The sequence below is a fragment of the Melanerpes formicivorus genome, unplaced genomic scaffold, assembly GCF_026170545.1.
Source record: "Melanerpes formicivorus ecotype bairdi unplaced genomic scaffold, bMelFor1.0.p_v2 SCAF_21, whole genome shotgun sequence".
Lineage (NCBI taxonomy): Eukaryota > Metazoa > Chordata > Aves > Piciformes > Picidae > Melanerpes > Melanerpes formicivorus.
Genome location: NW_027142373.1, coordinates 14,492,164 through 14,506,308, shown reverse-complemented (window position 1 = coordinate 14,506,308; position 14,145 = coordinate 14,492,164). Strand labels below are relative to the sequence as shown.

Here is a 14,145-nt window from a genome sequence, read left to right as displayed (position 1 = left end):
TCACAGCAGAGCAGCTCCAGCCCTCTGCTCCTCCTTGTGGCCCTTCTCTGGACACCTTCCAGCCCCTCCAGATCCTTCCTGGAACCTGCAGCTGGCATTGGAAGGACACCTGGCACAAGCTGGGCTTTGTCTGCGGCCCTCATTCCGGGTGCCTGGAGTGTGGCACACTGAGCCTCCCTTTCTTGGTGTGAATTGTTCCTGTGTCACCTGGATGGAAATTCCCAGGCCTCCTGCTGCTCTGTGGTTGGTTTGTTCTGCTCCATCTTGCTCTCCCTTCAGCTGTGCCACCACAGCCTAGGGCCAAATCCATCACTGGGAGCATAGTGACTCTTCTGTACCCAGGAGGTGATGTTATTCCTTGTGTTGCTCTGGAGCAGAGGGCAGCTCAGGTCTGTAAGCCTGAGCTGATGATGTCCTTCCTGAGCTGCAGTGTGAGTCAGTGCTCCCCCATGGGCTTCTCCTTGAGGTGTTTTGCTTCTTGCTGAGACATCCAGGAAGCTTCAAAGCATTTGAGAGCATCCCCATGCTGAATGCTCACTGTGCTCAAACCACTCAAATGAGCAAGCATGAGGGGCTGGAAATGATAGAATCACAGAATGGTAGGGGCTGGAAGGGACCTCAGTGAATCCAACCCCCCTGGCAGAGCAGGGTCACCCAGGACAGGGCACACAGAACACATCCAACCCCCCTGGCAGAACAGGGTCACCCAGGACAGGGCACACAGAACACATCCAACCCCCCTGGCAGAGCAGGGTCACCCAGGACAGGGCACACAGAACACATCCAACCCTCCTGGCAGAGCAGGGTCACCCAGGACAGGGCACACAGAACACATCCAACCCCCCTGGCAGAGCAGGGTCACCCAGGACAGGGCACACAGAACACATCCAACCCCCCTGGCAGAGCAGGGTCACCCAGGACAGGGCACACAGAACACATCCAGGTGGGGCTTGAAAGTCTCCAGAGCAGGAGACTCCACAACCTCTCTGCTCCAGGCCTCCAGCAGCCTCACAACAAAGAAGTTTCTCCTCCTGTTGTGAATGCAGCTCAGCACTCAGCTGGCTCTGGGCTGCCAGGGACCAGTGCTGGCTCCTGGGGAGTTTGTCACCACCTGACCCCCCCAAGGCCTTCTCCTGCAGGCTGCTCTCAGCCACTCCTCACCCAGCCTGGATCTGTGCTTGGGATTGCCCTGCCCCAGCTGCAGGACCTTGCCCTTGGCCTTGTTGTACTTGTTGAGGTTGGCTTGGGCTCTCCTGTCCAGCTTTGGCAGCTCCCTCTGGATGGATCCTTCCCTCCAGTATGTCAGCAGCAGCACCCAGCTTGGTGCCATCTGGTGTCACCCCGAGGGAGGCCTGCAGGCAGCCGCGCTGGGAGGCCTTCAGGTCTTTCTCTGCTGGGGCTGGACGCCTGCCTGAGCAGCAGGTTTGCCTCTAGAGCTGTGCCAGGCTCTGCCCTGCAGGATGAACTCCCAAGTCCTGGGTGAGTCTGAGGTGCCTCTGGCCCCTGCATGCAGAGTGTGTGACTCCTCCTTCCCTTTGCAGCCCGAGAGGATAGACCCCAGCGCCTCCCGGCAGGGCTACGACGTCCGCTCCGACGTCTGGAGCCTGGGCATCACACTGGTGAGTGGGGAGCTGCTGCTGGGGGCCTGGCTGTGGGGGTGTCAGACAGGCTTCCAGCAGAGCCCAGCCCTGCTGATGTGAAGTGTTGGCAGGCAGAGACTGAAGTGGGCACCTCCTGGGCTCAGCAGCAGTGGGAGCCCCTCCGAGGCAGATGCTCTCCTGAGCCCCCCAGGGTCCTTGAAGCTGCAGCTGTGTTCTGCAGAGGGGATGTGAGCAGGGAAGAGTTGTGGGATCAGGAATGAAACCTCTTGGGAAGGGGTGGTGAGTGTGGTGGTGCAGAGCAGGGCACCCAGCCTGTGTACATAAGCCCCTTACAGCCCTGGCATCTGCTGTGCTTTGGCTGTGCAGAACCCAGCTGCTTAACCACAGCGCTGCTGGGTGCTCACACGGGGAAGCAGGAGAGACCTCCCCTTCCCCAGGTGCTGGAGCAGGAGAGAAAGCAGAAGCACCAAGTACAAACCAGCAGCTTCTGTCTTCTCCAGTGCTCTGTAAAATGCTCCTCTCCACTGTGCCAGAGGAGCAGGGTGCTGGTCTGGATGATCCCTGTGGCTCCCTGCAGCCTGAGATGTCCTCTGCCTGTGTGATTTCACTCCTGGGTTTGGTGGTTGTTAGGATGCTTGGGAAGGGACCAGAGGATTTGGTCTACTTCTGCAGACCTCAGTGAGAGCATTGGTTGATGCTGTAGTCAATGGAGGGGAGGACATTGCCAGCCTGAGAGCATGGCACAGCCTGGCTAAACCTGGAGCTGCTCCTAACACAGGCAGCACTTCACTGCTGGCTGAAGCTTCCCTGGAAGGGTTTGGGTGGGAAGAGACTTTCAAAGCTCCTCCAGTCCACCCCCTGCAGTCAGCAGGGATATCCCCAACCAGAGCAGGCTGCTCACAGCCCCAGCCTGCCTGACCTGGGAGGGGCAGCTCCCAGCTCTCTGGGCAGCCTGGGCCAGGCTCTCCCCACCCTCAGTGTCAAACACCTCTCCCTTCTCTCCAGTCTGAATCTCCCCTTTTAGTCCACACCGTTGCCCCTTCCCTTAGCTGAGCTCTGTACAGAGACTGGGGTGCAGCATCCCAGCTCCTGGGGTCAGGCTGCTTGCAGACCTCTGCCCCCTGGCTGCACCGAGCCCTCCTGACCTGCCGTGGCTGTCCCCCGCAGTACGAGCTGGCCACGGGGCGCTTCCCCTACCCCAAGTGGAACAGTGTGTTCGACCAGCTGACACAGGTGGTGAAAGGAGACCCTCCCCAGCTCAGCAACTCGGAGGAGAGGGAGTTCTCCCCCAGCTTCATCAACTTCGTCAACTTGTGGTGAGTGCCTCGGGCCGGGAGCGCTGGGAGTGCCTCCCGCCGCCACCGGGGCCTTGGGAGGGGTCCTGCACCAAGCACCTCAGGGCACACACTCCTCTGGTGTGCAGTGGATGGGAGACTCTTCTGGGAGCTGTGGCAGGAGGTTTCTGTGAGCAGGGCAGGGCATGACCCAGCCTGGGGACACAGCTGCTGCTTGGCCTGAGCTTTGCCAAGCCTGAGGCAGCATTGTCTCATGGCTGCACAGAGGATCTCTGCTGGTGCTGCCCATTGCCTGGCAGGGCCAGGAGCCTCCCTGCCCACTTCTGCTCAGCACAGTCACAGTCAGGACCTGTAGCAGCTGCCCTTGGCTGTTGGTTCCTGGTGTGTTCCCAGACCAAGACTAGAGATGGCCTAGATCAAGATGGAGGTGGCTGATGTGGTCAGCCGTGGGTGGAGAGCCTGCAGGCGCTGTGCAGCAGGGGCTTGGGGCAGCCTGTGCCCACCTGGGCTCTGTGGGACCTGTGCTGCTTAAGGACTGAGGAATAATTTTCCCATCAAAATGTGAAAGGTGCTGAAGGTAAATTCCATTGACCTAATGCTGAAGCCCACAGGAGATGCAGCACTGGGACCTGTGGTGGCCTTCTGGGACCTCCTGCTCCTGCCAGGGCTCAGGAGCCTCTCCAGCAGTGCTGCAGCTTGAGAAAGGGCCCAGCTGCAGCTGCCGGGCACTGGACAGCCGCAGAGGAGCTCCCACCTCTCGTTGGTGCCCATCGACAGCCCCCCTGGCAGCCCCTCTGTCGCTGTTCCCTGTCCCCTGCCAGGTCCCTCTGCCTCGGGGCCTTGGGTGGCCTGTGCTGCCCCCTGCTGGCTGTGCTGCTTGCAGTGCAGAGGCGCCCCAGCAGGGCTGGGCCCTCCTGTGCCCCAGCTGCCACCCGCCAGCTCTCTCACCTTTCTTGTCCCTGGCACCAGTGGCCTGCTCAGCACCGATGTGCCACCAGTGCTGGGCATGAGCACAGCCCCAGCCCCACAGCTGTCTGCTGCAGCCTCAGCTCTGCCACCCTGCCAGGCTGCTGTCTGTGTGCCCTGCCAGTGCTGGGCAGGTGGCACTGGCTGCAGGACAGGCCAGCTGCTGGTGCCCAAAGCTGGTGGTTGTGCTGCAGTCAGACCCATGCCCCCTGGAGGCAGCAGCCCGGATGGTGCCCTGCTTCCAGCTGCCTGGGGCTCAGTCCCCAGCAGGGTTTGTTGGTGTCCATCCATGTGGGGAGGGCAGGAGGGGAGGAGGGAGGGCATGCCTGTGGTCACTGGCAGCACTGGGGTTGTGCAGAAGGTGGTGAGTGGTGGAGCCACTCTGTGTGTGCTGTCAGATCCTGCACTTGATGTCTGCAGCCCTGCCCTGCCTTCTCCTAACTCTTTCTGCTTTCTTTAGCCTTACAAAGGACGAGTCCAAAAGGCCAAAGTACAAAGAGCTTCTGGTGAGTGCACAGCAAGGCTGCTGCTGGCCCCTGCAGCTCTGCCCTCACACAGCCCTGGCTGCCAGGGCTGAGCTTGCTCCCTGTCTGCTCAGGCCACCAGGGCAGGGCCTCAGCTCCCCAGCCTGAGGAGGTACCACCTCCACACCACTGCCTCTGGCCTGTGGGGTCCTGGCTGCCTGTCACAAGCAGGGGAGAGCAGCGTGGGGTGTCCCTGCAGGGCAGGTGGGTGGGCACTGGAGTGGGCAGGTGTGGGCCCTGCATGCTGAGTATGGCCTGGGACTGCTGCTGGAGCTCCTGGCATCCTGCAGGAGCCTGCTCAGGGGCTGAGCAGAACTGCCACTGCAAATGCTCAGCACAAGTGAGACCTGCAAGAGCAGGACTCTGGAGCAGGACACCAGCAGTCTCTCTGGGTGGGGGAATGCTTTTGGGCTGAGTGAGTCACACTTGGCAGCAGTGCCCCTTCAAGGGGCTGTGGGCATCTGGGATCCACCTGTGCAGGAGATGAAATGATGCCCTGGGTCCCTGATGGTGGTGATGAGCTGCAGAAGGATGTGCCCTGGTGTCCTGGCCCAGAGTCACTGTGCTGTTACTTGCCAGCTGCTCTGAGCTGGGGCTGGGCAGTGCAGCTGCAGCCTCCTGGGCAGAGCAGAGGGCTCAGGAGGCCTGGGTTTGAGCCCTGGCAGAATCACAGAACAGTTTAGCTTGGACAAGACCTTTGAGACCAAGTCCAACTGTTACCCCAGCACTGCCAGGGCACCACTAACCCATGGCCCTCAGCACCACATCTACACAGCTTTGAAACACCTCCAGAGATGAAGACTCCACCACTGCCCAGGGCAGCCTGGGCCAGGGTTCAACCCCTTCTGGGAAAGGAATTGTTCCTCATGTCCCACCTGGACCTCCCCTGGTGCAACCTGACCCTGCTCTTTGACCTCTGTCACTCCTGTGCCTCCATTGCTGCTCTTGGAACCTCTCCTGGAAGTGTTTCTGTCCTTGCCCATGCTGTGGAGGAGCCAGGTGCTGCTAACTGCACCCTCACTGCCTCCCAACCCCCCTGGGCTCCTGTCCCACCTCCCTGCTGCACAAGTACAGCACAGATTCCCTGTGTGCCACAGCCATGCAGCAGGCTGTGTCCTGCAGCCCTCCATGCCCCCAGCCTCTCTCTGTGGACCTCCAAAGGCTGAGCTTTGCCCTGGGGCAGGCAGCAGGCACTGAGGGTGACCTTGGGTGGTGGATGGAAAGCACCCCCACAATGAAAGTGCCAGAGCAGCTCAGGGGAAGGCAGTGAAGCCAATGAAGCTCTGTGCACAAGCAGACTAAAATCTGGGAATATGGAATGCAGTGAATGTGTACAAAATTGATTGGGCACTGAGTCCATCAGCAGTGAATCTGCAGATGGCACCAAGCTGGGGGCAGGAGTTGATCTGTTAGAGGTCAGGAGAGCTCTGCAGAGGGACCTGGACAGATGGGCAGAGGCCAAGGGCAGGAGATTGAACACATCCAAGTGCCAGGTGCTGCACATTGGCCACAGCAACCCCAGGCAGTGCTACAGGCTGGGGTCAGAGTGGCTGAGAGCAGCCAGGCAGAGAGGGACCTGGGGGTGCTGGTTGATGGTAGGCTGAACATGAGCCAGCAGTGTGCCCAGGGGGCCAAGAAGGCCAAGGGCATTCTGGCCTGCATCAGGAACAGTGTGGCCAGCAGGAGCAGGGAAGTCATTCTGCCCTGTGCTCAGCACTGCTGAGGCCACACCTTGAGTCCTGTGTCCAGCTCTGGGCTCCTCAGGTTAGGAAAGAGGTTGAGCTGCTGGAAGGTGTCCAGAGAAGGGCAACAAAGCTGGGGAGGGGTTTGGAGCACAGCCCTGTGAGGAGAGGCTGAGGGAGCTGGGGTTGCTTAGCCTGGGGAAGAGGAGGCTCAGGGGAGACCTTCTTGCTCTCTGCAACTCCCTGCAGGGAGGTTGTAGCCAGGTGGGGGTTGGTCTCTTCTCCCAGGCAGCCAGCACCAGAACAAGAGGACACAGTCTCAAGCTGTGCCAGGGGAGGTTTAGGCTGGAGGTGAGGAGAAAGTTCTTCCCAGCAAGAGAGATTGGCCATGGGGATGTGCTGCCCAGGGAGGTGGTGGAGTCCCCATCCCTGGAGGTGTTCAAGAGGGGCTTGGATGTGGCCCTTGGAGCCATGGGTGAGCTGCAGGAGGTGTTGGGTGTTGGGTGCAGGGTTGGACTTGATGACCTCTGAGGGCTTTTCCAAGCTGCTTGGTTCTGTGGTTCTGTGGTCATCCTTTTCACACCCAGCAGTGGTTTGTTTGCCTTCTGCCACTCTCTGTTCCACGAGCTGTGGACAGTGTGGGCAGGCCCAGGCTCACCCTGCCCCTGGTGTGTGCCTGCAGAAGCATCCCTTCATCCTGATGTACGAGGAGCGGACGGTGGACGTCGCCTGCTACGTCTGCAAGATCCTGGATCAGATGCCGGCCACCCCCAGCTCCCCCATGTACGTCGACTGACCTGGCTGCTACCATCCACCTCTGGAACAAGGGCTGAGGGGAGCAGGGAGCTGTAAAAGAGTTTCTCATCACCATGTTGCAGTGTTTTTAATGCTCGCCCAGACACCATGTGCAATACCTGTGGTGTTCTCTTCCATCCTGTCTGTATCCTGTTGTCACGTCTCCAGTGCATCCCTGTGCTGGCTGCTGCCACGGCCCTGGGGTGGCTCACAGAGGGACAGACCTCATCTTGCTCTTCTTGTGGACATGTTCATGAGCTGTGGAAATGAGTGCAGTTATTTGGTGACAGTGATTGGGTTAGCACCTGAGAAACAAAAAGCCCACAACAAACACACAACCAAACCAAACCCAAACCCAGACCCCGCAGGCAGAATCCAGTTCTAGGCCCAGGCCCTTGGGAGACCTCTCAGCAGCTCCTGGAAGGATTTCGTGGGGGGGGGTTTGTTTTTCACTTGGGATTGTGTTGGGTTTTGGGGGTGGCTTTTTGGTTGGGGCTTTGTTGGTTTGTTTCCTCTCCAACTCTTCCAACTGTTGTTTCAAGTAATAATAATAATAATAATAATAAACAAACATTGAAACCAACAACAGCAACAAAAGCAAACAAACAAACAGTTAGGCTCTGTCTGTCTGAACCTTGAGAGGCTTTGCCTGGAGGGGGAGAAGACTTTGCTTAACCAAGGAGAGAGAAAGAGGGAGAGAGGGAGAGAGAGAGAGAGATGCTTTTGCCTCCTGGAGCTGGAGAGGGGCAGGGGGTGCAGAGGAGGCCTTGTTGGGGGTGATTTTGTGTTTTCTCCTTCACAAAGTGCAATAGATTTGACTGCTATGGGGTTCTGTTGCTTTACAGTCGCAGTGTACTTCCTGGGGACAGTGCTCAGCTGCACTCCTGTCAGGGAGAGCTCTTGTTCCATGTAGTGAAGCTGTCTCTTACCAAAAACCTGTTGCGTTGACAGAGGCTAACATTAAACTCTCCAGAGCTGGGGATGTCCTCCATTCTTTCTCCTTCTACCAAGCCAGCCACTCTTCACTCTCAACTAGGTATCCTGTAAATTGTTACCTGGTAAGATCTTAAGACCTTTGACCTGAAGAATTATTAAACTACTCGATTGAATTTAAGCTGCTTCCGACCTGGTTTGTGGCTGCAGAGTGCTCTCCCTGCCTGGCTTGGTGCTGACCCCAGGCAGGGCCAGAGAGGAGATTCTGGCACTTTGCTCTGCTCTGGGGAGACCTCACCTGCAGGGCTGTGTGCAGGGCTGGAGCCCTCAGCACAGGAAGGACCTGCAGCTGGTGGAGAGGCTCCAGAGGAGGGCCAGGAGAATGCTCAGGGGGTTGGAGCAGCTCTGCTGTGAGGACAGGCTGAGGGAGCTGGGGGTGTTCAGCCTGGAGAGGAGGAGAAGGCTCTGGGGAGACCTCAGAGCAGCCTGCCAGGACCTGAAGGGGGCTGCAGGAAGGCTGGAGAGAGACTGTTTGCAAAGGCCTGCAGGGACAGGAGCAGGGGCAATGGTTTCAAACCAGAGTAAAGCAGATTTAGATTGGATGTGAGGAACAAGTTCTGCAGCAGGAGGCTGCTGGAGCACTGGAGCAGGCTGCCCAGGGAGGTGGTTGAGGCTCCATCCCTGGAGATATTCAAGGTAAGACTGGACAGGGCTCTGAGCAACCTGACCCAGTTGGGGATGTCCCTGCTGAGTGCAGGACTGGAGGAGCTGTGGAGGTCTCTTCTGGCCTGGACCATTCCATGATTCTCTGAGTGCCACTCACAGAGCCTGCAGCAGTGGCCCTCAGCCCATGTCTGGTTTCCAGGTGATGTTCCTCACATTCTTCACTGGCCCCAGCCCTGCCTGACCCTGAGAGCAGCACTGCCACCTCCCAGCCCAGTGTCCTGCATCAGACCAAACCCCACTGCTGCTTCTGGCCACAGCAGGCAGGATGCTGGGGGCTCTGTGGCCACCTCCCTGTTGTGGATGTAGCACTGCTTAGCTTGCTGAGACTGCTCACCACCTCCTGGGCACACCTAACCTTCCTGACCCTCAGCACTGGGTGCTGCACCCTGGGGCCAGCCCCACTGCAGTGGTTTGGTGGGGATGGGGAGCAGCTAAGGCCATGTGGGCTGGGAGCTGGCACGGTGAGGCCAGGCAGGCTCTCAGCTGCTTCCCACTGCTGAGTGAGAAACCTCAGCCAGGACGGGGTTTGAACTGGCCTCTTTTTCAAACATTAATTTCCCCTGAGCCTTGCAATTTCCAGGCCTTTAGGAGCACCTGGGGGTATCCTGGAGGCTCCAGGCTCTCTGGTTTGCAATCTGAGGTGTTCAGGCACTTGGGAGGACTTCAGTTTTAGAGCAAGCAGCTGGAAAGCTGCAGCAGAATCAGCCCCGGGATGCTGAAGGCCAGAGGTCAATGAGGAGTGGGAAGCCTGGCAGGATTCCAAGGCCTCCCCCCTCACACCATTGCTACCAAGCACAGACTGGGCTGATGTGGGAGCACTGGAGACCTGCACACCCCTGCCCAGCTGCTCCACTGGGAAAGGAGAGAGCTGAGGCTGTGCTGCTGTGGATCCCCCTGGCCACAGCGGTGGCACCGGGCAGGAGGCACAGCTCTGTTCAGCTGGGGGAGCTGAGCCCCCTGGCAATGAGGTTGGCATCGATGTGAGCAGTGGAGCTGGGCAGGGAGGTGCAGCCCTCCTGCCCTTCCTGGGCTGTGTGCCTCTGGGGCTGCTCCTCAGTTGCTGAAGCCTTCCCAGAGCAGCTGAGGCAGAGCTTGCTGCAGGAGCCCCTGGTTCCCAGCAGCTCTGGAGGGAGCAGCTGAACACTGTTGTGTTTCTGGAGGGGAAATTCCCCCCAGCCCAGCTGCCTCAGACTCATTTTCTCTCAGGCTTGGCCAACCCCCTGCCAGCTGTGACCCATCCAGCAGCCTTCAGACACCCCTAGTAGGACCCCAGGCACTAGCTGGGGTATACTGAAGAGTCACATCCAGTACAGACAGATGTGTGCAGAGGTCCTCTTCTGCCCCCACCTTTCAGACATTAAAGTCTGGTTCCCACCTCCCCAGTGGCAGGGACCTCAAAAACCTTTCAGAGGGCTGGCACTGAAGTGGACAATCCCAAAGCTCAGTCCCCCTCCAGCTCTGAGCTGCTCTCTCTGCCCCTTGAGGCGGCTGTGCTCTGTGCTCTGCTGCTGACCCCATCCAGAGCTCTTCCTCACCGGCACCACCAGTTTGGGAGATGGAAATGCAGAGCCCTGAGCTGCCAGGGACAAGATGTGGGCTGAGCTGCTGTGGCCTGGGTGTGTCCCTACAGGGCAGGCTTAGCTGTTGAGCAGAGCTCATTCTGCACTCCTGTGGGGGCATCACTGACTGCCAGCTGTGCAAGCTGAGGTGGGTGTGCTCCAAAGCTGTGGCAGCAGTGCAGGAAGTGTAGAGAGTCCCCTGGGGCTCCTGGTTTGCTTTTCTTGTACCACAGGGAAATGTGTACAACTGAGCCCAAAGCTGCTGTGCAGGGATGTTGCCTTATTGTCTGTGACATGGAGCTCAGGAGCCTGCCTGCTCCAGGGAGCTTCAGCGTGGCTGAGCTGCTCTCCCGGCTTCCCTGGAGCAGAGCATTGCTGTCACGGCTCTGTGCCTTGCCTGCAGGTCAGCTGTAACAAAAGCAGGAGGCCACTCTCACCTTCTTGCTTCGTTTTGTAAGGTCACACATGGATGGGAAGGGTCACTGAAAGCTGTGCAGAGGGACAAGAAACTACTGGAGAGAGTCCAGGGCAGGATACGAGGATGCTGAAGGGACTGAGGAGGAAAGGCTGAGAGCCCTGGGGCTGGAGCCTGCAGAAGACCGAGAGGGGATCTGATCAGAGGTTACAAATAGCTGCAGGGTGGGGGTCAAGAGGAGGGGGCCAGGCTCTTGTCACTGGTGTTCTGTGATAGGACAAGGGGCAATGGACACAAGCTGGAGCCCAGGAGGTTCCTCCTCAACATGAGGAGAAACTTCTTTTGTGTGAGGGTGGCAGAACCCTGGAGCAGGCTGCCCAGGAAGGTTGTGGAGTCTCCTCTGGAGACTTTCAAAACCCATCTGGATGTGTTCCTGTGTGGTCTGCCCTGGGTGACCTTGCTCTGGCAGGGGGGGTGGACTTCATGACCTTCAGAGGTCTCTTCTAACCCATACCATGCTATGATTCTGTGAGTGTTGAGCCCTCTGTCCTGTTGGGGTGAGCCCTGCTTGCTGCACTGAGTGGCTCAGGACACCTCGACCCTGAGAAGAGGGCAGGTGGTGATGCCACAGTTCAGGGAAAGAGCAGCTGATGCCCATGGCCTCTTGGGCTGCTTCATTTTGGTGACAGCAGTCAGGGTCTGTGAAGTTCCTATGGTCCCAGTCCTGGGTAATTCCTCCTGCCAAGCCTCCTGGTACTGAGACAAGTGACTCTCCTGCCTGGAAACCATCGAGGGCTTGGAGACCATCCAGGCAGGAGGGCAGAAGTGGACCTTTCATGTCCCCAGAGGTCCCTTCCAACCCCCACCATGCTGAAAACAAACCAACCAACACAGAGAGCCTTCTGCTCTTGCCGGGCCTGTGGCTGTCCCTGGGCAGGGAGCTGATGCCCAGCTCACAGCTGGGATGTCCGTGGCTGGCAGAATCAATCAGCGAGCTGAGAGCAGGCAGAGTGGCAAGACAAAGGAGGTTTAATAATGAAGGTGTTGCTGGTAACATAGGTAAGGAAATGTGCTGCTTACAGGGTTGAAGCTGACAGCATCCCTTGAAATAAGGACATAGATTTGCTGAGGGGAGAGAGCCCCCGGGGCAGCCCTGCCCGGCGCCGCGGCGCGGCAGCTGGCACCGCTCTGCCCCCGGTGCCGTGAGCCTTCCCCACGGCCTGGCTCCCCCAAACCCCTCCCTTAGAAAAGGAATCTCTGTTACAAAACTGCACCCCGTGAGTGCCTACCCTAGCGGTGCCCTGTGACCCTTTGTACAATAGAAAAGTGGTGCTTTAAATAGTGACTCGGAAGCTACCGCCCCCTGCTTTGTACAGCGTGCGGCAGGGCTGGGGGCTGCGGAGCTCCAGCCTTCCCCGGGGGAGCCCCCGGCAGCCCCACGGCCCCGCGGGACCACCCCCCCGGCCGCTGCCTCGCCCCTGTGCTGTCCTTCCAGTCAGACAAATATTAAATACGCTCAGGCTGTCCGTGGTTCAAGTCTCTGTCGGCAGCAGCTGGTGCCAGGCCCACGTCGAGCCGCAGAGGAGGCGACGTCTGCGCCACACAGCCTGCAGCAAAGGCTTTGCTGGAAGCCGAGGAGTGAAGCGAAGGCTCCTTCTCGCTAGAGCCTGAGAGGTCTATTGCACAGAGACTCCTCGGAGAAAGGCTGGAGGCTCCACGCGGGAGCATCGCTGCGGGGAGCATCCCTCCCTCTCTGCTGGCTTCAGGAGAATGAGCTCCTCCCGGCTCGGTGATTCACAGCTCTTCTCCAGACCGCCTCGCTCTGGGCCGGCTGAGCACTGACGCCGGAATGGGCTCGGCAAGGAGTGGATGGCTGCTAGGGATCAAGGGGGAAGGGCAGGAAGGATGGAGGGATGGATGGCAGAGGAGTGGAGGCTGCAAAAGCAGAGGTTCCCAGGGAGCTGCAGCCACGCAGGGCCCTGCTCAGCCCTGCCCCCTGCGCCGGCCGCTGAGTGTCCGTTTCTAGCTCCTCCTGCTTCCAGGGGTCATGCAAGGTGATGGAGCTCCATCCTGCCTGCTGGCTGTGCAAAGGACAGCCCCTCCACAGCCTGCCTGTGTTTTCCACGCAACGTGCCCCTGCCTTGGACCAAAACACTTTACACATCTCTCCATCTGTACCATACTAGCTGGGACATGGCAGCTCCCCTGAGCTGCTCCATCCCTTTGATGCCTGCACCTGCAGCCTGAGCAGCTGCAGCCAACATCCAGAGCTTTCTGCTGCAAGCTCACAGGCTCCAGACTGATTCAGTTCAGACTGCAGCCAGGACAATTCCTCAGCTTTCAGTCCCCTAGGCACCATCAGGACATGACAAGGTGCACCACGAGCAGGGTGGCCTCCATCTCTCATCTTCCCGCAGTGGAGCTGTGCAGGGACTGGGCCACACAGCCTGTGGGGCAGGAGGAAGGACACGAGGTGAGCCTGGCTGTATGCAGCAGTGTGCTTGTACCCCTGGCTGGGCACAGCCTCTCTGCCCACAGCCCCCCTGCCCACAGCCCCTGGCCTAGGCACGGCCAAGGTGAGCCCAGTGGGACGGCTGAGCAGGAGGAGAGGAGCAGGCAGCAATGGGTTCTCCTCTCCATGATCTCCCACTGCTACCCAGGTGAGGTCTCCTCCCCACACAGTTCTGTCAGGAGCTGCTCCAGTTCTCAGGAGAGTGACTGCTAGAACTGGGAGGAAAAAAGGCACAAGAAAGGCAACCAAAGTCCTTGGCAATCTCTAAAGAAGTGTGGTTGAAGGCACTGCTGTCCCCGGAGGGGAGGTGGTGATGGAGGAGAACCAAAGCACCAGAGCTGTTGTGCTGTGGATTTGCAGCCACTGGAAGTTCAACCAAGTTTGTCTGCTGGGGAAATGACTCCGGCAGCCCCTGGATGTGGCACCTCAGCCCCGCGGGGGCTCCGCTGCGGCAGAAACGCTGCGCCAGAAACGCTGCGCCGGCTGCGGCAGGCTGGCAGCGCCCTGCCCCCGGCGCCCTGCCCCCGGCGCCCCGCACCCAGCGCCCTCCTTCACCACTGCTGCAGGTGCAGGTCCATGCTGCCGTTCAGGCTGAGGTCAGTGACGTCCAGGAAATCGATGTTGAAGATGCTGGGGCCCGCGGGGGTGAGCGAGCCGAAGCCGGTGGCGGAGCTGGGGGGGGTGAGGTCCAACCACTCCATGGTCTCCCAGGGAGATTCGGTGAAGCTCATCTGCAGCGCGGGGCCGTCGGCAGGGGCAGGGGAGAGCTGCGTCTCCATGGGCGAGAGCGGGGTCTGCAGGATCTCCTGGGAGGTGAGCAGTTCGTCGGCGGCTTTGCCGTTGAACCCCTCCATCATCCCTTCGAAGTGGGGCTCCTCCGCCCCCATCTTCAGCAGGGCGATCTCGCCGACCCTGCCCAGGGGGCTGTGGGCGTTCAGCAGCACCTCGAGGTGGGCATCCCCGCTGCCCGGGCAGTGCTCGAAGGAGAGCTGCGCGGAGGACACCTGCTCGAAGGGGGCCGAGGGCTTGGGCAGCGGAGCGCTGGCGCTCCCTGTGGACACCGTGATCTGAGGCACCTTCTGCAGGCAGGAGCGATCCTCCTTGGCATTGGCTGGCATTTCTGTCAACAAACGAGAG

General features: G+C 59.5%; 2 protein-coding genes across 12 annotated transcripts in view; one reads left to right on the top strand and one right to left on the bottom strand.

Annotated features, from left to right (window-relative positions):
- Positions 1–7,972, top strand: part of MAP2K4 (mitogen-activated protein kinase kinase 4) — a 99,241-nt gene extending 91,269 nt beyond the window's left edge. For both annotated transcript variants that reach the window (XM_068151667.1, XM_068151668.1), the window contains exons 8-11: positions 1,542–1,619; positions 2,769–2,917; positions 4,323–4,368; positions 6,751–7,972. In XM_068151667.1, coding sequence (XP_068007768.1) covers positions 1,542–1,619; positions 2,769–2,917; positions 4,323–4,368; positions 6,751–6,864 — 387 coding nt within the window. In that variant the 3' untranslated portion in view covers positions 6,865–7,972. The remainder of the gene's footprint in view (positions 1–1,541; positions 1,620–2,768; positions 2,918–4,322; positions 4,369–6,750) is intronic.
- Positions 7,973–11,514: 3,542 nt separating this feature from the next.
- Positions 11,515–14,145, bottom strand: part of MYOCD (myocardin) — a 48,515-nt gene continuing 45,884 nt past the window's right edge. For all 10 annotated transcript variants that reach the window (XM_068151656.1, XM_068151657.1, XM_068151660.1 and 7 more), the window contains one exon: positions 11,515–14,128. In XM_068151656.1, coding sequence (XP_068007757.1) covers positions 13,560–14,128 — 569 coding nt within the window. In that variant the 3' untranslated portion in view covers positions 11,515–13,559. The remainder of the gene's footprint in view (positions 14,129–14,145) is intronic.